The sequence below is a fragment of the Podarcis filfolensis genome (genome assembly GCF_964270895.1).
Source record: "Podarcis filfolensis genome assembly, chromosome: 17".
Lineage (NCBI taxonomy): Eukaryota > Metazoa > Chordata > Lepidosauria > Squamata > Lacertidae > Podarcis > Podarcis filfolensis.
In genome coordinates, this window is record NC_139621.1 from 18,159,330 (window position 1) to 18,186,575 (window position 27,246).

A 27,246-nucleotide genomic window follows, 5' to 3' on the forward strand; every position below is an offset into this window, starting at 1 on the left:
GAATTGAGCAGAATGGAAGGCGAGAGGCGCCGAATTTTGGGCTCGCCGCAGATGTTTGAAAGAGCAAAGTCTACCCCTGTGGTTGATTTATTTGTGGACATCCTTATTCTGTCCTGCATACACAGCTATTACTGCTCCTAGTTCCAGCATCCGGGGCTGTGGAGACTAGGCCACTGCACTACGTCTAGTCCAGAAGATGTAGATAACCTATCATTTGAGAAAATACAAGGGTCTGGGTTGGGGAATAGTCACTTGTGTGCTACTCTGTACTGGGAAACACTGGCCTGCGAGCGCTCCAATTGGAGGACAGCCTTTACCAAGGTGTCATGGGCTTTGAAGACGCTCAAACTCAGGATGAAAGGGAGAAACGTGTTAAGAGGAAGGCACGCTTGGCAAACCCTCACCATGACCAACTCCCACCTGGAAACCTATGCCCCCACTGTGGTGGGATGTGTAGATCCAGAATTGGCCTCCACAGTCACTTACGGACTCATAGTTAAAATCGTGTTTATGGAAGACAATCTTACTCGGCTATGAGTGATCGCCAAAGAAAAAGACGGCTTTGTATTAGCCAACTTCCAGTCTTCCACAAGTGACTAGATCATGTGGTAAACAACAAGGCACCTGCATACCCTCCCAACATTTCTCCGATGAAAACAGGGCCATCCTATTCCTTTATTTAGGCTGCGGGTGGCGCTGTGGTCTAAACATTGAGCCTAGGGCTTGCCGATCAAAAGGTCAGCAGTACGAATCCCTGCGATGGGGTGAACTCCCGTTGCTTGGTCCCTGCTCCTGCCAACCTAGCAGCTCGAAAGCATGCCAGTGCAAGTAGATAAATAGGTACCATTGCAGCAGGGAGGTAAACGGCGTTTCTGTGCGCTGCTCTGGTTTTGCCAGAAGCGGCTTAGTAATGCTGGCCACATGACCCGGAAAAACTGTCTGCAGACAAAACACCGGCTCCCTCGGCCTGTAAGGCGAGATGAGCGCCGCAACCCCAGAGTCATTTGCGACTGGACTTAACTGTCAAGGGTCCCTTTACCTTTACCTTTTATTCATTTATTATTTCATTATTCCCAGCCCATTTCACTGGGTTGCCCCAGCCACTCTTGGGTGGCTTCCAACATATATTAAAACAGAAAAAAAATTACACATTTAAAAACTTCCCTATATAAGGCTGCCTTCACTTGTCTTCTAAAGGTTGTATCTCCTTGGCTTGGGGGCGGTCCGCATAACTCCATACCTGCCAACATTTCTCTGAAGCAAACAGGGACGTCCTAAGGAAAAGCAGGACATTCCGAGATCAAATCAGAAACCGGGACGGCTTCTGTAAATCCGGGACTGCCCCTGGAAAACAGAGACACTTGGAGGGGCTACATCTGTTCACACTAAGGAATGGAAGAGCAGATCAGCTTGATACAGCCATGTTGGTTTAAATTTAAGCTTCCAGGGTTGTGGTAAGTTTTATTGAATAAGGATGCGTACTAACTTGAGAGAGCTGTAACATATATACCTTATGAGCCATTGTGGCAGTGGATCTGTTCTTAGAACCAGTTGACTTTAAATGTTTCTTGAATCCCAAAGAGCAGTTTAGGATCTCGTCACCTGCCCTTTACTTATTCATTTTGTCCTCCACCTGCCTCCTATCTCGAAGCAATCCCTAGCTCTCCAAGCAACCAAGAACAAGAAGAATTACTGGAGACAAACTTAATTAGGCAGAATTCTCAGCAGCATCTAACTGGCTCACTCCATTCTTCTTTGCATTTGAACTCCGGCAAATATCCCCCAACTGCTGTGCTAAATGGAAAAATCTGGGGTCAGGGATGCCCCTTGCTGATCACCAAAAACACCCCAGATTTATTTATTTATTCACAGTTAACACAACGGTTGTGTCATTAGATTTATACCTCTATTATAACTGATGGCTGAAGGGGAGGTGTGTTTTTTTAAGTGAAATCAATTGCACTTCATTTTTAAGACATCGTAAGGAAATCCACTTGCTAAAAAACAGTGCCCAGTGGCGAATCAATACAAGGAATGCCCGGGAGATATTTTAGATACTTTATTTTTCTAGACTATTGCTTCAGAAATTCACAATGGTCAGTGAAGCTTCTACACTCAGAAATAAACCCAACACTTTACCACTCTAGTACTGACAGCTGAGATTTCTGTTAAATCACAGCTGAAGAGATAGTTTTGACAATGACTCTAATTTCATGTGAAAAATTTGAAATGTATGAGCTTAGTAAGACAGAGATGGTATCTATCACAAGAAAAAGCTTAGATGCCTTCCTTGTTCATCCCCCCCCAAGTGCTGTCAACAACCATCTACAAAATAAAACAGAGTATTAACACTTCCTTGATTATACCAAAACTCAAAGGCATTTAACTCCATTAACTTTTCTTCTAAGTTTCCCTGCATCATTTCCGAATCAGTTCCTTATCCCCCGAATTTCCTCCCTCACTTAACTGTCCCTTCGGCTCCCCAACCAAGGAGATGAAAAATCCCCATTTTTCTCATTCAAGCCAACTGTTTCCTTCCGGTCTTTAATGCACAGAACTGATGGTCCCCATTTTTCACTCAGTTCAATGCTAGGCTCAGCAAGCTCTTCCTTTCTCCAACCCAAACATTCAAGCTTAAGGAGGCAGGAGAACAAAAGAATGCAATTTAAAATGAGTATTTATTGTTCAACCAGCAGTCACTAGCCAGCCTGCCTCTGCCCTGCTATACCACACCGTGCAACCTGCTGGAACTTCCACCCATTTTTATTTTTTTTTAATTTAATCAACCTGAGCATGCACTGAAATGTATAGTCAAATGTTGAACTCCCACACTTTTTGGCTGTTTTCAAAGCAGCAGGTATTGGTGTGCCTTGCACCCTGAATAAGGAGTCATAAATTTTTATATATCTTTTTTACCCCTGCAATCAGTGCAGACTTACTTCAAAACAAAACCTCAGGATACCGACATTTTAAGTCTTAGTTGTTCTGCTTCGTAACGTACAGGATAGACACGTGTAACAACTACCCCAACTGCATATAAATATCTACTTTTGCATTGTCAAAACGTCCCATCTAGTCCTAGGAAAGGGTCTTCCTAGGCTGAGTTTACAAATCACATTTAACCATATTAAGTCTATAACTTAACATTAACAATGCACTTAAGGGATTAAAAATGAATTTGTAACATGTCCTGGAAAGCTGGATGCTACGCACATAACTACAGTCAAGCACCAGAAATTCATTTTAAAGAGTGTGTTTTAGGATGCACCCACATCATTACTTAAACTCACTAAAAATTAAGGGAGACAGTAACTGTATTATGTTTCAAACTACACAGATTAGGAATGCTCATGGGCTGGCACCAGAAGCTGCCAAGACCCATTAAGGGCTCCACAGACTGCACTACCATCTTGGCTCCCTTGGCGTAGAGCATACAATATTTTGCTCATAAACTGAACCCAACGAAAACAAGCAATCTGGGTCTCAACTGCTGGTGCAAGGGATTTCTCAATATACATGCCCGATAGGCCTCCATCTCTAAGGAGCGGTGGTCCGTTTCTTTCTCCCCAACTGAACCTCCCCAGAATGCTGACGTAAGCCCTGAGAAGGCCTTACATTGTTCCCCAATTATTCTGCAAAGCACCGGGATTTAGAAAGAGATGCATATGATCTACAACCGTTTCCCAATTCGTGTTGAGGGCGGTGGGAGGGAAGGGGGGAAATCCAACACAAAGAGAGAAAATGGCCAGTTGAGTTGAACAGCGTCAAGCCTCTCCACTTGTGCAAGAGTCACACAGTTCTGATGGCAGTGACAAACTGCTGCCAACTTCTTCAGCCATGGGTCAGGATACACAAAGGGCTTGAATGAGGAATGTCAAAACCGGTTCAAATATATTTTAGCACTGAAGGGAGCCGACATCACACCCATCAGAACAAATGCAGACATCTTGCAAATGAAACAGCCCTGGGGCTATTTTTTTACATCTCCAGCTTTCATGAGAGCCTTAATAGCCCTGGCTCGCATCTCAAGCTCCAGGAGTTCCAGCTGCTGTGCTGATGGCTGGACATCATCTGTTGGAGGAACCGCCAAAGTTGCTGCCTTTGGCTCCTTTGGGGAGGATTCTGCAAGCCCCAGGATCTCGTTCACGCTTTTCTCAATGTCCTTCTGGAGGTCGTCTATTGGACCATCTCCACTTCTGACAGTCCTTTCCAGCCCATCTGAATTATCTTCCTCATTGCATGGGCCTTCAATGTCACTGTCGTACGCATCTGCGTTGATGCTGAGAACATCGCTGTCTTCTCCTTTGCCTGTAACACAAAATTAACAGAAAGGAAGAATTCAGAAGCCCTTTAAAAATAAAATAAAATTGGCTTCTCATCTTGTGAAACATTTCCTCTGCATACAAATACTCCTTTGCATAGATTTAAGGTATAGGAAAGGTCATCTATAAATTAAAATCAACAGTTTCTCTCTTTCCTCCCCTCCCCCAGCTTTAAGACTGATCTAATTTAGACAAGTTTTAATGCATTTTTATTCCAATTTAGGAGAACATGCAGTAGACCAGAGCAGCAGCGCTTGGAAAATTTATTCCATCGTATGGAATTGCATGATCTATTTTCCTAATTAAAATGTCATAAGGTTTTATATCACAAGGACGCCTCTGCATTACAAAATGAAAGTTGATGTGGGGAGCCTTTGGGGCTGACTGCTGTTTATTATTTTAGAAGTGAATTTAATTCCTGAAGTGCAGTTTAAAAATACTCCTAAATTTCTCGTGTACATTGCAACAAAATAAAATGAGGACACGGATATCAGCGTGGCAATACACTTATTAAGAGATATCTGTGCAAATACTTTTAATGAAGTGTTTCAATTTAAGTTATCTCAAAAACAATTACAGTGTTCCTATTTGTTCAATTATGATTAAAAACATGGGCTGGGATCCAAAGAACTACTTTGGACATGACCTCAAGGTTTGAGAATTTTAAAAGGCCCTTTGAATGCCAAACCTGCGTTCTGCAGTAGTTCACTGGGCTTTTGAAATCCCAGCAGTTCCAAGGGAAAATAAATCATGGAAGATGGTGAACTAGGGTTCTAGAAACACAAGCCCCAAACTCCCTGAGGTGCACAGAACTAGGGTTCCCTTTCTCTGGACCCAGGCAATGGTCTTTAGGAAAATGTAACAGAACATGATGCAAGGAAACAAGTTTGAATCTGACATGACAAATACTCATAATAAAGCATATATTTCTTTTGACATCTTGTCCTCAGGTACTATGTACATGTGATCATTTATCTCTGGAAGTTCTCCATTAACACTACTTATATTTGTTAAATGCACAATAAGCCATTACAAAATGTAAAAAGTGTTAAACTTATTTGATATGGAGAAATGTGTCTGATAGCACCCTAAGATGAACTTTTAATAAGCTGTTTATTACAAAATGGCATGTGTATTTCCTTGAGGAACATAAAATCCGGGGTGTGACTATGAAAAAATTACTGAAAGTGAATTGTATCAAATCAGTGGAACTGATCTACCAAGGACTGGCTCACACACACACACACATTCATTGCTCAATGGCTCTAGCATCAAATTATTTACTCAATATGTGAAGATGCCATCGCAGAGCCAACAATATGGACACAGGTGCCACCACCTCACCCCATCCACACAGTGTTTTCTAATGGAGTCAGTTCACACATATTCAAATGAGGACACATCAAATTACACACATGCACCTAGAAGCAACCATATCATCAGGCTACGGTAAAGGAGAAATGGGACTTCAGAACCTCTCCGTCAGCTGAGCTGAGCCATCAGCAACATTCAGCTCCTCCTCTCTCCTTGAATGCTCTCCATTCCAGGTGGCCATTTCAAGAGTTCTACAACTAAGTACTACTCGGGTTTCCTTTTTTCCTCCTCCCTCCCAATCAGTTTCCTTTTTTAGTTGTGTCCTTTAGACTGCAAGCTTGAAGACAGGGATTTATGGGTATCTGTAAGCCGTTCAATGAGCTTTCCCCCTTCTTTTTGCTGAACAGCAGAGAAAATACTTTAAATGTATGAACCAGCCCTTGTTCAATGTATGGAGGCATAACGCATTCGCTGTGACACATCCCAACCGACAATTATAGCCTAGGCAAAATTCAGAATTCACTACCTATATTAAAAAGCTGGATTCAAAGACTACTTACCCATTGGTACCTCTTAAAGGACATATGACCTATTATGGTAAAGATCAATATGTTGCTCTTTGGCAGATTCTTTATGTGCAATGTTTTTAAAGAGACAATGAGAAAACCTTGTCAAGAATTTACACGCAGCCTGGCAACAGCAAAGTGATAAAACACACAACTGTTCATTTGCGCAATTTACTACAGGAGGCCATGGCATTACGTTCCTCTGGAATGTGCGCATTCTCTGTAATCCTTACAGTTTAAGGCCTTGATACACAGATTTGGAGTTGGTTAGGCTGAAGGTTTACACTTGCCCATTTTTATCCATTCTGCCTACAATATAAATGAAACCTCAAGAGTTTTAAATTGATGTGTGGATTAAAACACAAGATAGCTTTTCAGCTCACTCTGAAAAGTCTAAAGTAACATGGCATTCATTTGAGAGCTCCTATACGCCATTTATGATAATAAAAGGATAGCAGTAGATTAGAACACTCTGAAATAATTAACGTGTTTATCAATACTCTTCTGTCATTTTCTTCTTGGAGATTCTGGTTTTTAATTAGCCCTTCCCCACTTGGTCCCAAATATTTTCTTTTACTGGACGGCTTTTGTAGAACTTAGCAGTTTCCCCTCTTCTACCCTCTCCTTTCAAATCTCCAAGGCTTGAAGTGTTATTGATCTGGTACTATTGCTCATCAGCACCACAGTCACTGATATACAGGAAACCAATACAAAGCGGCCTCTGAATTGCGGTTCCCGAGGATCAAATAACCCCAGCCCTAGTAAAGCTCTGTTTATAAAGGGAATGCTGGTTAATCAGATAACAAAAAATTAAACATTGGTATCCTTAAAATTAGGGGTGGTTGATTGGACTCTCAAATTTTAATCAAGATGTGATATAATCAGCTGCACAGAAAGAATGGATTCTCTGGACATTTCACATGACTTTTCCTATATCGCTAACATATCTGTTAGGGAAAAGCAAAATGCCATCGCCCATCTGCTTGTTCCCCCCAGGGATCTTTCAGGAACCACATTAATTTCTTTAGCTCCCCCATCTACAAAAAGGCAATGGCAATGGCAATGGCTCCATCCAATACCTTCTGTTTTGTCACTGTGAAGATAGATGATGCCAACTTTTATTACGGGGTGGATAGTTCTGACCCCTGAGCCACTTTGTGCAGAATGAAGTAGCCCCTAAGAATCTGGAAGCAGGTTACTCCAGCCTTTTATAACCATCAGTTGCAGCAAGTACGTTGTAAGTAGCAGGTGCAGCAGGGATCCATGGCAGTTTGGGGAAGAATCAGGGGTCCTGTGGACCTTGTTCTAGGGGTATCAGGGTTCATTCTCCTTCCATCCAATGAATGAACTCCATGTATTTCCAGGCAGGGGCTCCATGCATCACAAACTGAGCCCCCCGCCACTAACGGCCTATTCCTTGGTCACCAATGGAGCAGGTGCATGGGGCTGCAATTCAGACCACAGTGTGCATCTGTGTGCTGCAAAGATGTCCCTCATTTGTAGTGCACAGAGACATTTTGTGGGATGGATCATGAGGAGGAGATGGTGAGACAAAGACGCATGGTGAGGACTGAGAGAGAGGGATCTTGGTTCAGGGAACTGAACAGCCCAATCCCATACTTTGATCTTGACCTCGGACACTTGCATGAATGGTTGGCAACCACTAAGTCATAAACAAGAACCATGATCCAGAGAAATTATGCACCAATGTCTGTCTGCCAAGACTCCCACAGCACCCAGAATGTCATAGATTTGTGATGTGTCCATACCATATTTGGCAACAGAATTGTATTGCTGATACTGCCAGGCTTTTCACAAATTGCTAATAGGCAAAGTTTCATTTTTGCAAAAGTCCCAAGAGGATTATTCACCATTCTTTGGCCTTATAATGAGAATGAAAACGAAGAACTAGAAATACATGTGCTGGCCTCTGCTTATTGTGAAAGTTTCTAGATTCTAGAGGCGTGTTGCTGTGCTGTTAAATATTTCAGCGCCTTTGGCTATAATAGTATACTGTATCACAAGGCTAGCTACATGGATGTGAGGGTTTATTTTGGAAAATGGGATGGAGTAGTAAAAACCTCTCCATACACATAAAAGGCAATATTCTCTGCTTGATCTTTATACTGGGTACTTTCCATTCTCAGCAAGTCCTCTACAAAGACTGAGCAGCAGAATACATACTACTGAAATTAATCTGTGCTGGTTCCAAAATGAGTTGAAGGAAGACTAGTTTTCCTCTCAAGACAAAAGTAGGAGGAAAAGCTTTAGAAATTCTAGTCTGGCTTTTAAATCTTTTTTAAAAGAAATATCGCAACTTTCTTTGTGTGTGTATGGGTCTTGTGTTTATGAGCAAGGAAGAAAATCTTTAGAAAAGCATATTTTCTTTGACTTTTTATGATATAACTAGTATCTGGAGGGGGAAGAAAAATCAATACCGAACACTAAGAGAAATGTATAATAAATGTTCTTCCTCTGCAAAATAGGAGGCAGCTTTCCATAAAGTAACTAGAAAGTAAACCATTCCACATGTAGCAGTTTTACAAATATTAGAAATATACATAGACAATTGTAGCCTGTAAATATATTATGAGGAAATCAGCAAAACCTATGCTTTTAAAAAACACATGCAGAATAACACAACTGATTCAAGAAAATGTGAGAACAAAGCTAAGCTAACCTTTAATCATGTACTATATTATTGCATAAGAGCCTCACCAACTTAGAGTTATTAATTACAGATAGGTAGCCGTGTTGGTCTGCCATAGTCAAAACAAAAAAAAAATTTCCTTCCAGTAGCACCTTAAAGACCAACTAAGTTAGTTCTTGGTATGAGCTTTCGTGTGCATGCACACTTATCTGAAGAAGTGTGCATGCACACGAAAGCTCATACCAAGAACTAACTTAGTTGGTCTTTAAGGTGCTACTGGAAGGGAAAAAAATTTTTGTTTTGATTAGAGTTATTAAGTATGCTGTATGTTGGCAAAATCAGATCAACTGAACACAGCATTGATCTGATGAGCTTTAAAATGCACACAACAACAAAAGGTGAAAGAAGTTAGATTACATTAGTCTAATTATGAGGCAGATGGTCAAGGCTATAAAACTCTAAGTCAAACGGCCACAGTTGGGGTTTCTTGTTCCTCTGACAAGTCTACCAAGACCTATGAAACCATAGTTTTAAAAGCAGCTGTTAGAAACTTATGCAAAATATGTCATCACCACAGTCTTCTGAGGAGCAGTTCTCAAAAACAATCAAATAGCGAACTTTGATCCGCAAGGCGTTGTTTTTACTCTTCACCACACATTGCCTACAATAAGGCAGGCATGAACTCAAAACATCTTCCGACTGCTTTTAACTTGCTAGAGAAGTGTGTGAAAGATCAAAGAAATGGGAATCAATAGGATTAAGGAATGGAAATTCTTTTGCTTTGCTGCAGGGCACTAGTCCATATTTACTTAATGCATTGTTCAAGTGAACAGAACATCTCCAAAGCGAGAATACATTTTCAACGGAATAAGGCTGGTTCAAAGTTCAGAAGTAATGTTCCACCACACTCCTCTCCTGTTGCCAAAGGCCAACGGATCCAAGTGAAAGGGCACTGACCCGAGGGAATGAGACAAAACTATTTTTTATAGAAATCATTTATCCTTCTGCTGGAGAATAAGAAGTTACCTAAACCAGGCTTAAAGGTACAATCAGCCTGGGCTCTCTACAGAGTTGAAATCTCCATGGAAGTACAATGCACAATAATCACATAGCCCTACTGCCCTAACAAATGTTTAATTAGCTGAACCGCTTCATTTCCCCCCTTTTTTTGCAGCTGTAATTTTACATAGTAATAAAAGTCTCTGATGGCATTTTTCTCATTATCTTTTTCATTTTGATAACTTGTATTTATTCTTTCAACTAGGATTGCGAAATTCATTTCCAGGCACTTAATTTCTCTTTCTTAACCACTTTTCACTCATTTCTGCTTACCCCTTGGCTCTCATACTTTTCATCTTCAGCATCACAGACTGCAGTGTGGAAGAAGAACAGTTGCTAAGTTTTACCATTTATGCCTGCACAGTCTCAAAAAAGCTCTTTAAAAGCTAACATCCTGACTAGCACTGTTGTCATTGCCCAGAGCCATCACGAAACCAGTGGCTGATAAAGTCATAAAAAGGACAAAGAAGCAATCACCTGCAACAGTCATCAATTCCCTCTGATAGCAGAGAAGGAAGAGAGGAAGTCTGCAGGAGACATGTCAATTCAGAGGTCATTCCAGAGAGTGCAACAAGCAATATTTAAAGCAGTCTTCACAAAGTCACAGCATCCTGCTAATCGCTTGGCTGCCTTATGAGACCATTTTAATCAAGTTCAATTCCCCCTATTAGCTATTTTTACCATCTTTAAGGAAGAATGGGGCACTTCTTTCTAAAGAGCTGTAAGTAATTACTGGGGATATTTCCTGTGGCAATAAGATACAGAATGATCCTTCCCCATGGCTTGCAGCATGCCTGTCATCACTAGGCAAAGAGGTGAAAACGTTGGCAGGCACAAACCCACACAATACATTAGGACTCACTATTTGGGTTCACGCTGGTGTTTCACTGATGGGTTAAACCCAGACAACCCCAAAAAAAAACTCCTTTTGTTCCCTGTGTGATCCTAAGTCCACTCTCTTCTCCTTCCAACCTTCTTCCTCCTGGGCAAACAGCAGAGATGGAGTGCGAGTTTTGCCCTCACCCCAATAGTTTCCTTAAGTACCGCACTTTTTCTTGGAGAAATGAAGAATAATCTTTCACTTACACGAAAGGAAGTAAAGGGGTATACTCAGGGGCACCAGTATGGATAGTGATTAAATCTGCCCTTGGTATGGAGCGACAGAAGCAGCTCCTTCCCATCATGTTGACAGAAGCATGGATACTTTGTGCAATGGGAGCTCCCGCTATATACTGCACCAAATAAAGAATGCTCTAAATCTGGGACCCTATTGCACTATATCTCCCAGAGTCAAAGGGGAAAGGCTTGAGCCTTCCCACATGAAACTGCCCATAAAAGACGCCCCCCCCCCCGATATTCCTCCACACACTCTTGTGCACCTCCAAAGAGGGCACAGCTATGAAAATAGGCGGCTTGATTCTGAGAGGCCGTTGTATGGTTTGGAAAAAGACACCTTACTCCCACCCCTTGCTCAGATGGTAAAACAAGATGTCAGAGATGGATGGTGTGCTAGGGAAGATGTATCAAGAAGAGGAGAAATGGGTTTGGGGGAAAGTCAGGAACTCTAGATTGGATCACTACTCCTATCAAATATGACAACAAGTACAAATAACACTCAGAGATGGATTCGATCTTTGTTACAGTCTAGAATGACTAAAAAGCATAATCCACAGCCAAAGATGTAAAGAAGAACATGCATCACAAAGTCATGTTTAGTGAAAATGTAAAAAAAAAGAAAGAAAGAAAAGGGAAGCACAGCCCAAATGCTAGCCCAAAATGCTGACAAACTCCTGGGTTTCATTTGACAACTAGCTAGAGAAGGGGCTCCTAATGTCTGAAATTCAATTATATCTTCCAAAGAAAGTTATTCTATCATGCATCATTGTTTCATTTGCAATCTATTATGTAGCATTTGCAGAGATGACCCAGAGCATTTGTTTCGAGGCAAGTAATGTTACATTATTGCTACTGCTCTATTCAGAATGCCAAACGCAGAGGCGGCAACGTTTAAAGCCTTCTGCAGTTCCTACCTTGCTTTGAGTCCAAAGCTTCCAGTTTGTGGTCTTCCTTCAAAGAAGAAGTAGAATCTATACTATTGTCTTGCCTGAGAACAAACAATAATACATTTCAGTTAGTATACCTTTTATGTTTATAAAAAGAAGCATTTCATATCCATACTCTCGTGCCCCCACATTTCATTGTTTGCTTTGTTTTGTGAAGCAGGCCATGCTTATTCAGGCAGTAGTACTGATAATTTCCTTTCTTCTCAAGTTTCATAGGGCTGCCTGGAATGTAATGCTCTTCCCCAAAGATATAGGGCTAGTTCAGTTAATGTAATTATATCACTTACAGGGTAAGCAGTGCCTGCCCAGTTGGGGACACAACTATAGGAATATGTCAATTTTTCTCAATCAGAAATCAGTTTTACCTGCACCCAAGAAGAGTAAACAGAACAGAAACTGAGTGTTACAGAAAACGTTGTTTTGAGGACAAGAAAACATCTCTGGCCAGCCCAATACACAACTCACCAGACCACCAAAGCTATACCAATATTTCCCCTACCATGTGACAAGATCTTGTTTTTATCAAAGGCAGAGCAAAATAACTCCACTAAGCCCAAGAAGAAAATTCAACTAATCCCTCCATCGTGGACTCAGGCAGTATGCATTCGTAAATAAACTATATATCCTAAAGACAAAAAAAAAAAACAAAAAAAACCTCCAAGTGTCGATTTTACTTTCCCCCCTCAATGTGGTGGAGCAATCCAAATTAGACATGTTCTAAGGCAAGGAAAGGGACGCGGGTGGCGCTGTGGGTAAAACCTCAGCACCTAGGACTTGCCGATCGCATGGTCGGCGGTTCGAATCCCCGTGGCGGGGTGAGCTCCCGTCGTTCGGTCCCAGCTCCTGCCCACCTAGCAGTTCGAAAGCACACTTAAGTGCAAGTAGATAAATAGGTACCGTTTTATAGCGGGAAGGTAAACGGCGTTTCCGTGTGCTGCGCTGGTACCGGTTCGCCAGAGCAGCTTCGTCATGCTGGCCACATGACCCGGAAGTGTCTGCGGACAGCGCTGGCTCCCGGCCTCTAGAGTGAGATGAGCGCACAACCCTAGAGTCTGGCAAGACTGGCCCGTACGGGCAGGGGTACCTTTACCTTTAAGGCAAGGAAAACATCCTCTTCTGAAATGCCAGCCTAACTCCTGCCTTCCAATGAGAAGAACCACCTAGTTGGAGTTGTCTGACCAAGCCGGTAACCTACAGAGATATGCTGAATTAAGGTGACAAGAGCTGGAGCTACAAGTTCCAGGTTCAAATCTTGGTTCAGTCAAGAACTCTGTGGTTTATTTCACACAGCTCACCCCCTAAAGATTAATAAGGGATCTGCTTTGCAGGGCAGTTGTAAGGATTACTGAGATAAAAGTTATGTTAAATGCTTTGAAAATTTGGAAAGTACACTGTATTAACAGTATTGTATCCCCAGAGCTGCCTTATACCAAGCCAGACCACTGGCTCATCCAAGGTTTCCTACAGGATTATCACCAGTAGATGTTTGGTATCAACCCAAGACCACCTTAATGCAAAGCATGTGGTTTACTGCTGAGCTACAGTGCCAAAAAGCGATGCATTCCTTGTCCATTTCTCCAGAATTGCCACCGCTGTTTTTCCAAAAGAAGAACCTCGCTGAAGAACGAGATAGAAAAAGACAGCCCCCAAACAGCCCAGAGAACATCTGTGCTTGTGAAAGATACAGAACATCACCAAAAGAGACCCTAACTGTGAAGTATCTTTGGTTGATGCCACTGCTATCAGGGGAAGAATCTGGAGAGCAAGTTCCTTGAAATACATCAATAGGAGGAAAGAGCTCCCCAGTAAGGCAACTGCAGAAACACACAGAGAAAACCTGTGGACGATAGGGGAACTGGGCACAGAAGCCCTGCCGAGGGATTACACGTAGGAATTTGCCCCACAAAACAGCAGATCCTAACTCTACTTACAGTGTTCATCAATGCTGCTGCACAGCAATGTATTTATAATTGCTGAGATTAATACTACAAACACACTACTGATCATTAATTTTAAAAGTAATCTAGTCTCTGACAGAAAAGGGGAAAAGGTATTTTCAGACATGAACCCACTGGATCATTAAGAAAGAAGAGCAAGGCAAGGATGCAACCTGCAAAACCACAAGGTGCAGCCAAACTTCAAAACAGCCTTGTGCATTACACAATCTGCACAAAAATGATAAAAAGATCACTGAACCCACATTTTGGGGTGGGGTGGCGTGATGCTGGTTTAGCTATTTCTACACGTTCTCACCAAAATTTGACACATTGCTTTCTGTTTCAAAGGATGGGGAAAATAACTCAGAAAGTGCTAAAAAGGATGACATTTCATCTGCTATCTCGCCATGATGTTCAACTGTCTTTATACAAAGCATGAAAGCAAATGAAAGATTGTAAGACACACTTGAGGAAACAGGATACAGCTCTCCACAGGATTTCAAAATCATGGAAGGCAAGTCCAATTGTTGAGTTTAATGAGCATTTTAGCCATAAAATTATTTTATATTCATCTAACCAATTTCATACCTCAGCTACTTTGTCTAAAATGTGTAATGTACGTATTATGTTAATATGCACACAATCAAAGCATCCAGCTTGCAGGGAGGAGTTAAATTTAACATTACAAGGTTAGTGTCATCCTAACTTACATTTCAGAGGTTTAGCTCTAATGGCGTTTGTCCACCTCTGTTAAGTATTGTAACTAAACTACGATTAAAGATAATTTTTAAAATGGGGGTGCATATATAAGCGATTCATTTTTAACCAGATCCCTGAAAAATAATCTATCTGTCCACAAAGAAGAAACCTTTTTCCTGCTGCCCCTGGATTTGTCTCCACAAGCCTCCTTGACTAACTTAATACAGAAGCTGCCAAATATTCCAGTGGGCTCCTCTCATCTCAATTCACTTCTGTTCAGTACCAGGTGCTGCTACAGATTCAGCCCTCAAGGCAAAGTTTTCCTATTGAACCCCCAAACCTATGAAATTATTACAGATATTAAGACATTTACTCAGAACATATAGATGCTTGTGTGTGTGCAGGGCAGCAATCATTTCATGATTATGAAGGAGAAAATTGGCACTGGGTTCAGAATGAAACATTGCCTTCCATTCAAAAAAACAACAGCAACTAAACTTCAAGCCTTTAAGGTTTCAAAGGTACCGTAAATTTCAAACCTATGAGGAGAATCAGAGTCATGAAAGAGCACCAAATGTGGGAAAATAAGTTGGATTTAGGCTACAGCAAGCATTTTGGCCAGAAGGCTATATTCACCCTTGGCCAACCCACTGGGAAAATACATGATGAGCAGAGCGAAAGAGGAAACTCTCCTCCCACAGCTGATGGGGACGCAAACTGGTCTCTCCTTGTTCATCAAATCAATCATTTGATGAATGAGGAGGAAGTGGTTTGCATCCCCACCAGGGTGCTGGGCTGGGCAGACAGGCTGAAACTTCCTTGGCACAAAATTTTATTTATCCCAATGCAGAATATCTGAAGCTGTTTGGTGCAAGGTGTGTACAACCCTGAGCATCGGTACAGACCCAGCACACTATAGGAAAAGGAACCTGGCAATCATGTCCCTGGCATTCGTACCCCTCATTCCTAACCAACCACAGGATGAAGACATCGGGTCCTAAATGAGTGATAATGCTGTTATCAAGTATTGCTCATTGGCAAACAGGGATGATCTGGCACAGTCATCTGGTTTGCAGAAGGAAAATGTATCAAAGGATATCTGCTCTAGGATAATAAAGCTCCTGCTGTCCGGAGTTGTCCTGCCAAATTTTGTTCAGGAATCAGGATTGTTCATTTGGCAAGAGCCTCAACAACAAGTTCTTGATTTCCAATTATGCAGCTTATTTTAAATACTGGTCATGGAAATGGTGATTTTCAACATATGAGCTTTACCAAGTTTTCTGATCCCTGAACAGTGCACTGCAAAACTAGCTGCAGAAACTATGTGGTACCTGCTTGAGATCAACCACTTCGGTAGAAAGGTACACATACTAATACAGACAATCTGCTGTCCAAAACACTTTGTCACTGAGCAATTCTTATGCTGTCATAAAAAGGCTTCTTGATGTAATGGCGCAACTCTTAAGTTTAATACACGTGCATTTTCTGCCATCTTGTGGCCAAATGTTGCATAGATTAGATGCTCTTTTTAAGATGCTTAGTATTAACCGAAATAACTAGCTGATATGTGAGTCACTTAGTACATCTGGTTCACACTGACAGCACAATCACATGCATTTCTACTCAAAAGTAATCCCCACTGAGCTCAATGGGATTTAATCCCAGGCAACTGTAAAAACTGCCGTTTAAATGTTGATTCCCACCAAGACGGACCCATACTCACAAGCAGCCACCGAAAAGAAGCTTGGTAACCCAAGAACCTCTGCCTTCTCCCAACCCTATTACATAACAAAATGAATCAAAATTCTCCACGCTGTTTTAACCCTAGCAATTAACAGCCAACCTAAAACAAAAAGATCCTATTTGCAGCCATGGGATGGGCAACAAGCTGATTACGGGCAACTCTCATTTTGCACACGTTCAAAACACGCATGACCCTGAACATGTGTTACATTCAGACCAGGAAGAGCATGGAACAGGCTCCATCAGCACGCACAATTACCCAAATGCAACACACACACACCCCCAAAAAATCAGGGGTTGCCTGTATGCAAACAGTCTTTGATTTGGTTGGTTTTCCTACTTTATGCCATGATTTAAGAGCAGCTGTACACATACCCTTGTACCGTAGGATCTGATGGAGGATACAGTTAGGATTCTCTGTTCAAGGCACTTTGGACTTCAGAAGATTTTGCCAATTTAACTAACATTTCAACGGGATCTCACCAAGGCTCACTGGGTTTTTACAAATGCTCAGCAAGGTTCACTAAAGTTTCACCTGAAGTTTCATTTCACTAATGTTTTGCAAATTTCCCCACAGTTTTTGCAGCGGTTCAGCCAAGATTTCACCATGGGTTTATCTGGGATTTCACCAACACTTCAAAACGAAATTGTCAGCACAAACTTTTAAATAGACTCTCAGAGGACAGTTAAATTAAATTTGCTCATTACAATTACTTACTGGCTGATAGATTCAACTGCTGTCTTCTCTTCCCCACCATTAGCCTCTTCATCACTGTCGGAGTCATTTTCATTCTCACCTTGAAATACAACGTCAATGTGAGATGCTATACAGTGTGGCAGCATTTTTCTGCCTCATTAATACATGCATCAGTAAATACTGTTATGACTGTCAAATGAAGAGACACAGCCCACCTGCCTAAGGTACTCAACAGAAACCATTTGGAGCTGTAGTCTGTGAGGGAGACAGTGGACTGAGTTTTGAAGATGGCTGGCGGTAAGGAACCATAGCACGTCCCAAGGCTATATTATTTGGAGAGCCTGGGGTGGGGGGAGATACGATGCTTCAACGAGCAGCGATAAGTGTCTGGCTGCTTCTCTGCACCTCCATGCTTAACTTGGTATCTTTGCAAGCAAACGACCATTACAAACACAGAGTAAGTCTTCAGTACTTTCACCACAAAGAAAAAGAATCCAGGTAAAAGGTTTCCCCGGGAAATTTGTGTCACTCGGGTAAGAGAAAAAAATGCCACCCAGCTCAAGAGTCTTTGCCAAAGGAATAATATAAAATTAACCCTATCTTCTCTTACAACACAGCCATTTATATTAAACTATTGTAGGAGCATTTGTACAGAAAACAGGTATTCCTTTTTCTTATGCAAACACACATACACACACATATGTAATACAGGCCACAGAGTTTGTTCAAGGACCTGTTCGCATACTAAAGCTCTGAGTAGTCTATAGATAGAACATATATTCAGCAACACATTTAAAAGTGTTGGGCAACTTCTGTAACAGAAGTTCAGCACTAAAGCTAAAAGGCTAACTAACAAGGAGGAGTTAAAACTATTTTAAAAAATTAAGCACGATCATAGGTAAATGTAAAGGGACCCCTGACCATTAGGTCTAGTCGTGACCGACTCTGGGGTTGCGGTGCTCATCTCGCTTTAGTAGCCGAGGGAGCCGGCGTACAGCTTCCGGGTCATGTGGCCAGCATGACTAAGCCACTTCTGGCGAGTCAGAGCAGCGCACGGAAATGCTGTTTACCTTCCTGCCAGAGAGGTACCTATTTATCTACTTGCACTTTGTCGTGCTTTCGAACTGCTAGGTTGACAGGAGCAGGGACTGAGCAACGGGAGCTCACCCCATGGTGGGGATTCGAACCACTGACCTTCTGATCAGCAAGTCCTAGGCTCTGTGGTTTAACCCACAGCGCCACCCGCGTCCCTAGCACAATCATACAATGCTCATTAATGTAGATAACTGATGGAAAGCTTATGGGGGCTGGTTTTCCAGTCCTCAGAGCAAAAAGGAAAGCCTAATACCACAAGTAGATCTCTTGTGAGCAGCTCCTCTGAACGGTGTAACCATTAATTTTAAGTCTCTCTATAACAGGGTTCCAAGTCATGACTACCCTCATTTGCTCAAAGCTTCTCTTCCAATCTATCTTCTAGGTAATTGCCATGCTTCTCTGCTACATCAAGCATCCATGTACAGTACTTGGTGTTCATTAGGAGCTCCAATATGATACAGTAGTGCCTACCTTCAAGAATTCTCAGTAACTTCTTCTCAGACAGGAGCTCCAACTGTTCAAGACAAAGCCTTTTGATTTCTTCTATTGAACAGCCCTACGGAAAGAGAGGGGGGACTGTTATAAACGGTGCCTGCAATTAGCCAGATGCCATGCGCATTTTGTACCTGACTATCGGACACTTGCGCCCAAGCAATCCTGGTTTAAGGTCCCATTTGGCACCTAGCTTTTATCTGTGAGTTTCTAACACTAGTTACGCACTAAGGGCCAGATTCAACTAGTTGAGCTAGCAGGAGGCAACAGGAGGAGTCCTGTCTCTGGAAGAGTTGGGAGAACTTCCAAAATGAGAGGTTGGGGAAGAGGGGAGACCACTCCGTTCAGTGGCAGGTCATCTCCTTAGTGCTTGTTTGAATTTCACCTTTCTTTTTTTTAATAAAGACAACAACAACATATCATCATCCTTTTTCTATTTGTACCCCACCCTCCCTGGCCAGGTACATACAATCTGGACACTAAACCCAAACTTAAAACATTATGATCTGAATTAGAAATTTTATTAAGACGGTTTTGCAAAAAGACAATGTTAAGGAAGTAGCAAAGTATGCCAGATCTGAACCCTGGCTTTCTTCTTAGGTTTCGCAAGGCAGGCATTGCAGCCAGTTGTGCCTCTCCTCTGACGGAAGGCATTCTAATCCAGCAGGGGCGTATGTTGGCATAAAGGGTAGCCCCCTGTGCACATACCCCAATCTGCTCAAGAGCGCTGGCGGACCCTTTGAACGGTGTGGCAAGCGCAGCAGGGGATTGCAGGAGAAAGGAAGAAACTGCAAAAATTACCTCTCCCCTCTTTTTCACCTCATGGACGTTTCTGCTGGATCAAACAGCCTTCTGTCAGTGGGGGTCATACAATTAAATACAACCCAAGGGCACTTCTCAAATTCCCTAATGCTGGCAGTTGGATATGGATTATTCCAGCCACTGTTTCTCATTAGTATTGCTTGAGTAAAAAGAAGAAGAAGAAATACAACTTTCTGAAAAATATCACTCTCACCCTAATAAGGCTTTCGGTATCTATATTTTCACTCCCGGTAGGTAACTGTGTTAAGTCTGCTACAGCAAAAGAAAAGTCTTGTGCCATAAGACTCTTAAACCTTTAATACATTCTTTTTCATAAAAATCATTCAGAAGACTTCTTGTTCGTACTTTACACTTGACAGAGAATTTTAGTGGACCAGCCCATGAAAAATTATATAGGTAGTTTAAACCTTAATTATGAGAAACGGGGCTAATACAGATATAATGTAACAAGTGTTATGAGGCACCAGCCTTGGAAACACACTTTCTTGTAACACTACCCCTTCCTGGAATTAAATTTTATCATTTGCCAGCATCAAATTAACTGTGATTAAGGCTAACCAAGGTTTCCCTTACCCTAAGATTTAAACCCACTTCAAACTCTTGTATGATTTATTAAAATGTGCTTCCCTTTTCTTTCTTTTTTTGGAAGAGTTAAGTGAAGAGAAAATAGAATTCAACCAGTAAGTTTTGTTGATGTTCCTGAGAAGATCTGAGAAGTTAGAACAATGGAGTACCAGGCTCCTTCCCCGATGCAGGCTGGCTTTTCCAAGAAGCATAGCATTGCAGATCAATGTTCTGTTTTGAATTACCTTATCCAGCTGTTAGTGGTCCCTCAAAAAAGCAGTATGTCACATTTATTAATCCCTCATTTGCCTTTGACTCCATTGATCGGCATCATCAATAAGAGGAGTAGCTAATTTTTTGCAGGCCAAGGAACATATTGACTTATGACCAACCTTCCCAGGTCTGCAGCACAAAAGTGGACACAGCCAACTGGTTGATATTTCCTACCATGAGACCCATGATATAATTTCTGCTAAAGATGCCTAAATGGACTTTGAACATGTAAAGAATTCCAAGTCTTCACTCTGGTACATTAAAATTGATTCTGATCACAAAAAGTGTTACTTTCCTGCAGGAATTAATCCCCCCCCCCATTAGACATGCATTTACCCAGTTCAGATTTTGAACTATGTACACAGAACAGCTGACCAGTAAATTATTTAATAAGCCAACATATGACCATCTTTCTGTATGTTGATCAGGCCAGATTGAAGACATTGTGTGTTGTATTTTTTATGGCCCCTATACAATCCACCTAGGAAGATTCCTCTATTCATTCAAAGTTTTCCTCTATTCCTCTATTCATTCAAAGTTTTCCTCTATTCCTCTATTCATTCAGATTATTTCAAAAACATAGGGCTGCAAGCTGATGTATACAACTTTGTAATCTAAAGGATAACATTCTCACTACCTGCACATGTAGAGCTATGGGCTATGTTACAGATCCAAAGCAGTGTTGACTCTGCCAAGGAGATTTTTAAAAATCTAAATTATCTGGGGAGTGTTATAATTTTAAGTTTCAATCATTTGCAGTTCTAAAATTTGAAATGTTTTAAACTTATCTTGAATTGTCTTTCTGTGTGTGTGTGTGTGTGTGTGTGTGTGAGAGAGAGAGAGAGAGAGAGAGAGAGAGATTGTAATAGACACTGGCTACATACAACAAAAATCTGACTGAGTTAACAGTGTTTCAGCATTTCCAGCAATTCCCATTTTCCCCAACTCCTTGCCTGATGGATTCAAGATTCTACATAATCCCATATCTATGGTAGACTTGTAAACAGCCACTTGTTTGATTACTTCCAAGTAGGCTGAGAAGTTCCTACAAATTTCTCTTCACAGGCTTTTAAGGTCATGAACATGGGAGTATGGGAACATGGGAGAACAAGGACTAACTAAAACATTTGGGAGGTAGCAACATTTCCAAGGCTGCTCTATGGAGTCTACCAGGGCCAGCCCACCCATGAGGCAAGGTGGGTCAATTGCCTCAGGTGGTAGCAAACCCTCCAAGGGTCCCTATTTTCCAGGGCCAGTCCCAGATTTAGAGAAGCCTCCCTGGTTTCTGATTTGATCTGTCCTGTTTTCCCTTGGGACATTCCTATTTTCATCGGAGAAATGTTGGAAGTTATTGGAGTTATGTGAACCCGAGCCAAGGAGATATACATACACCCTTGGAAGGCATCTATAGACAACCCTGTATAGGGAAGGTTTTTTTAATGTTTAATGTTTTATATATGTTGGAAGCCACCCAGAGTGGCTGGGCAACCCAGTCAGATGGATGGGGTAATAAATAAATTGATATTAATATTAATGGGACATCCCTGTTTTCACTTGAGAAATGTTGAGAGGGTATGTGGTAGAGGGCAGCAGATCTAGCTTCCAAGCAATGCATGGCCCGCTGCCGCAGTAACAAGCAATGGCTGTGGCACATTCCTTGGAGGCCAGATCTGCTCTCTCTGTAGCCCTGCTATGCCGCCTATACAGCAGCCTCTCTGCCCTGGAGCGGGGAGGTGCCATTTTGTAGTTTTCCTCAGGTGCCAAAATGTATTAGGCCAGACCTGGTGTCTGCTGTGGAAGAGGAGCTCAGTGTAGCTGGCAGGCAAAGTGTTGCTATGGAATCTGCTCTGCAGCCCTAGGGATGAACTACAAGAAAAACAGCATGGTTAAGGGAGCGTTTCTGTTCCCAGTCCAAATTTTACAAAATCTTTTTCTCCAGAAATGTTGAGACCAGATTAGTATATCATAAAAATGAACATACATGCTTTTCTTGCCAACTGGAGCATTCTATGATATTCTTATAAATAGCCAGAATACTTATTGTGTGGTTTTTACTTTATTTTTAAATCCTGCCTGCCCCCAACTTCAAGTTGCTTTATTTTCAAGCAAGGATGTCTTAAGTCTGTTGGGAGTAGTGTTCTTTTTTAATTATAAATTACTTATTTATAAACTGCCAGGCTGCCACACTCATCTCTGATGGTGTTATGTCCAATTAAAGAAAAATTTCAACATCCCTGTGGAAATGCTATAATTATATACTACATTATTCCATATGCCACAGTAATTAAGGTTATTTACATTTGCAGCCTGCTTCATTCCGAGGGCTCTACAACAGTATTTATTAAAACACACACATACACAAATATATAAACTCTGAAAGCCTTTGTAGCAGTCTGATCTCAGTACTTGCTGAACTAGCTTGTAAGTGCATAGGATACACACTGAATAGAGCAGCAAGTTTTAATTGGCAAGTTAATCAATTAAAGCTTAGGTTGATTAAGTGCAATACCATTTTAATAGGCAAGAGTACATTTTAATTGGTGGGGTTTTGAGGGCACATGCCCATTTTTAAGGCTATTCAAATTCTTGTGTGCTACTCAAAGAGAAAATGGACTCACATGTTTCCTTTCAACAATGTGAAGCAGCTTTTGTTTATTACAATGTTTCATAAACTAATGATAGCTGAGACACACTTTCTTAGGGAATGAAAACTTAACCCAAATGGAACACTAATAATAAGTGGCACTAACCAGTGATGGAACCCATTCTGTATGGGAGTCACTTTCTCAGTGTGCCTTCTGGTTGGGAAAATGCAGTCCCTAACTAGTGACTCATGCAGAGAATTGATGTGCTACCTCTTCTGTGGCAAGAAGGGCACTTAGGGCACACAGAAGCCTTTCTCCAATGCATTACACAGGGCAAATTAGAAGTGCTCTTGAACAACAGAATTTAGGAATTCCTGAGTTACTAAATTATAAAATTATCATACTCCACTTTCAGTTTCTTAGAAAGATACCTACATTAAATGTTGTTAAACTGCAAATTGTTTTAGCAATAATCAATTAACCAACCCGTTAAAAAAAGAAGAAGATGAATCAACTAAAAATTTTCTAGTTGATAGTCCCAACCGTGGAAAATTGTGCCATTCTGAAACACAGACCAGGTATTATGCTGGCAAAAGCCAATATTTAAACATGAAATTTGGGTATAGGTTCCCTCTTTATGGCAATGTAGTGTGACACATGTATGTATGTACGTATATGTTTGTTTGTTTGTTTGTTTGTTTGTTATTGTATATTCTACCCTTCCCTACCTGAGCTGTTTCCACACCAGCAGGTAATTATAAGAACTACTATGTGACTGTAAGAATGGGTCTGATTTTTTCTCTTCCCTCCTTATTCCCTTTCCCTTTTGTGCCATGTCTTGTAGACTGTAAGCCTGCAGGCAGGCTTGTTTCTATTGATCTTACATAAACTGTGGGAGCCTATACAGTTCAAGAGCAGGATAATAACACCTTCCATAAATATTTAAAATATAAATGCAGGCATGGCTCCTTAAAAAGTGAATCTGACTCCTTTATATTTTTAATTGAATCTATGCATGTACAGTCGTACCTTGGTTCTGAAATGCCTTGCGACTTGAACGTTTTGGCTCCCGAACACCGCAAACCCAGAAGTGAGTGTCCTGGTTTGTGAACATTTTTTGGAAGCTGAACATCCGATGCGGCTTCCGCGACTTCCAATTGAGTGCAGGGAGCTCCTGCAGCCAATTGGAAACTGCGCCTTGGTTTTCGAACGTTTTTGGAAGTTGGAGAGACTTCTGGAACGGATTCTGTTGGAGAACCAAGGCACGACTGAATAGACATCCAGTACCATAGCCATAATTAAAGAAAAAGAAAATATTATCAAGGAAATAGCCATAGCAATGTTCTAATTAAAATTAAGGATTTCAGTGCGTAACAGAAAATGTCCCATTTCCAATGAAGCACCGCACCAAAACCTTTCAGAGTTTCCTTACTATCTCAAAAGCTAGCCAATTGCACGTCAGGGTAATAAATTTATAATAAATATATACTGTTTAATTTCTACTGTACAGATGTCCACAGAAGGATAATGACTATTACACTACGTGCAGTTAAGCTACTGAAAACCCACTGAATGGAATTTAAGCAACCTCTATGGAGCCAACAGGGCAGCACACCTTTAATTTTTGAAATATTTTTTCAATCCTGATAAAAGAGTATATTCTAACTGTAGAATGAAGAAGCAGGGTTAGATGGTATCAGAGTGGTTATAAATAAATAAAATCCAGAGCATGTAGCAAGAGGCTTAACCTTTGTTAAGAGCATTCAGATCACTCCCTATTCCTGATAAATGCTGAAACGGTTCAGCTTTCTCCAAAATTTGCCAGAATAGATATATTTCAGTACCTTTAAGACATCAGGCAGCATTTTCTGCACTTTCTTCTCTCCTATGATACAAAAGCACTGGTGTAGCATTTCCTTCTTATCTGTGATGTAGAAACTAACTGGCTTCAATTGCACGCTGAGATCCAATCCACCTTCTTCTAGGTCACTGGATTCTTCTTCCACATCCTCACTTTCTGGAATTTGTGTAGTACATTTTGTTTCCTAAATGATGACACAGAAAACTGTTTCAATCATGACCCAACACAAAACACTTGCTTATGTCGTAATATCGGCAACTAAGCTTTGACTACAGAAGGAACAGTGCAAGCCATTTCATGTCTACTCAGAAGTAAGTCCCACAAGGTTAGATGGGTCTTACTCCCAGGATATAGGATTACAGCCTGAATCAATGAAGCTTCTTATATAGGCTCCTAATACTGCAGTCTAAAATACAAATGCAATGTTTAAGATGCTCCATAAAGTTGGTGTTCAGTTTTGCATTTTGAAGTTACTTGAAAGATCATATAGTCAGCAAAGAAGTTTACAGGTGAATGCTGCAAAAGGAAATCCACTGGGATAGTTATCTCTCAAAATATTATGCCACCCAGTAAAAGGAACTGAGAATACATTCGGGGGAGCGGGGGGGGGGATGAAACAACACATTCAAAGCACTTTGGTAACTATCTCTGTTCTTCTCACACCAGCCCTGTAAAGCAGGCTGGTACTGTCATCACAATTGCAGGCAAGAGGTTGAACTCAATATATAGTAGTCTGGCCTGTGGACACCTTGTGAATTCATGGCTGTGAAATTTGAGTATCTGGATCATATTTTTAAAGTTGCAAACCTACCTGGGAGTAAGCCTTAATTCAAAGTAAACATACATAGGACTGGTCAGAAAGCTGCTCCCTAACACCAGATCTTAAGAATGTTCATGTAGCATATAATTAATGTACTAATAACTTCCTTGCAAAAAATAGTGATGCCTTCTAACTTAAAAAAAAACTTGTAACAAATTCATGATGCAGGTTAGGTCTGTCAGTGGCTCTGAATCAGGACAGCTAAAAGCAGAACCATATTGAGAAGTGGACAGTCACGTTTGTGATCAGAAGTTACTGGAGTAAAAAAAAACATGGGGATGATTATGCTCCACAGTTAAGCTGTCCAGAGGGGCTGGGGAAACATGCCCAGATGGGTGGGGTATAAATAATATATTATTATTTTGTTATTATTAATAATAATAATAATAATAGTTAGTTGGAGACAAAAATGTTAACCTTGCTAGGCTGTTAGTCAAATTGATCAAAGCAATTCATAATTTTACCACCACCACTCAATTTTTCAATATAAACGTTTTTGGTAGTTCTTATTTGATTATTGTAAAGCTCCCCCCCCCATTTTGGGTTTCCACCTTGTGATGTGCTTTATACAGATTCTGTATAAAGCTGGATTACTCTAGGACAAAAACTGGGTTGCAAACAAGTAAACGGAACAGCTGTTCATAGCAAATGGACACAAGTCCAGGAATATGGGGAACGTTGCTTCAAAATCTCAAGAAGCTGAATCCAAATGTAATATAATATAAAATAAAATAAGAAGAAGAAGAAGTGCCATCCGCGGAAGATGTGCTTTACAAATACGGAAAGGTCCACTCCTAGTGCTTTTAGAAAACAACTATAAGATGCGCGGGGGGGCGTGGTCGCCAAGGCACCTTGCGCATGCGCATACCAGCCCTACCCCGCCTTCCCTCAGGGCGGCCCAGGCGGCGGTTACCTCGGCCAGGCCTTGAAGCGGCTCGATGCTCCGGCGTTTCCTCTCGCTGCCTCCGCCTTCTTCGTCCAGGCAGCCCAGGCGGGAGCGGTGCCGCTTCTTCTCCTTGGGAAACTTGCGCCCTGTCATGACGGCGACCCGAGAGAACCGGCGTCGGCCGCGCCCTCTTCCCGCGAGCCTCTCGTCACAGAGCGAGCGAGCGGGGCGTAGTTGGCGTAATATATCAGCGGCCCGACGACGCCTTCGCCCGCTCGCCGTGCGTGCGTCGCGCTTTGATGACGTCATCCGCGCCGCCCTGCCAACGTAGAGCTACTGAAGAGAGGTAAAGGCAGAGTGGCCCGTTGTGGAGAGGCCGGAGGTTCCACTTCCAGCTGGTCCAGAGAGGGAGAAATTGGGGCAGAAGTGGAGGCAGGTGGAGTTCGAATCTGCCTTTATTGCATGTGGGAAATAAAGTGATTAACGATAAATTGATAAAATAAAAATACCCGCCTTGTTTCATGTGGAAGAGATTTTATTGAAATCTAAAATAAAATATATAATGGAATATGATATAATGGAATATAAATAAAATTAAAATACCCACCTTATTTCGTGTGCAAAATAGGATCCTTTAAGATTTCAATAAAATAGAACATATAATGTAATATCAAAAAAATACCCACCTTATTTCATGTGGAAAAGAGGACCCTTTAGATCTTAATAATATAAAATATATAATATAATATTAATATAATACCATAAATAAAATAAAAAACCCATATTATTTCATGTGGA

The 27,246-nt window shown here is 41.3% G+C and overlaps 1 protein-coding gene and 1 long non-coding RNA gene across 3 annotated transcripts; one reads left to right on the top strand and one right to left on the bottom strand.

The window, feature by feature from the left end:
* Positions 1-2,044: 2,044 nt before the first annotated feature.
* On the bottom strand, positions 2,045-26,872 carry CAAP1 (caspase activity and apoptosis inhibitor 1). Of its 2 annotated transcripts, XM_083593854.1 has the most exons (7): positions 26,476-26,872; positions 24,726-24,926; positions 18,617-18,701; positions 17,072-17,150; positions 11,942-12,015; positions 10,185-10,222; positions 2,045-4,308 (listed from the first exon to the last, which is right to left on the bottom strand). In XM_083593854.1, the coding sequence occupies exons 1-7, from the start codon at positions 26,755-26,757 to the stop codon at positions 4,177-4,179; spliced, it is 891 nt and encodes a 296-aa protein (XP_083449980.1). In that variant the 5' UTR covers positions 26,758-26,872; the 3' UTR covers positions 2,045-4,176. The 2 variants fall into 2 exon arrangements, with proteins under 2 accessions (XP_083449980.1, XP_083449979.1); XM_083593853.1 differs by lacking the exon at positions 10,185-10,222 and having other exon boundaries at positions 26,476-26,859.
* On the top strand, positions 2,049-10,969 carry LOC310753111. The gene is made up of 2 exons (XR_014543192.1): positions 2,049-8,929; positions 9,161-10,969. It is a non-coding gene; the product is annotated as an uncharacterized lncRNA (long non-coding RNA).
* Positions 26,873-27,246: the final 374 nt, after the last annotated feature.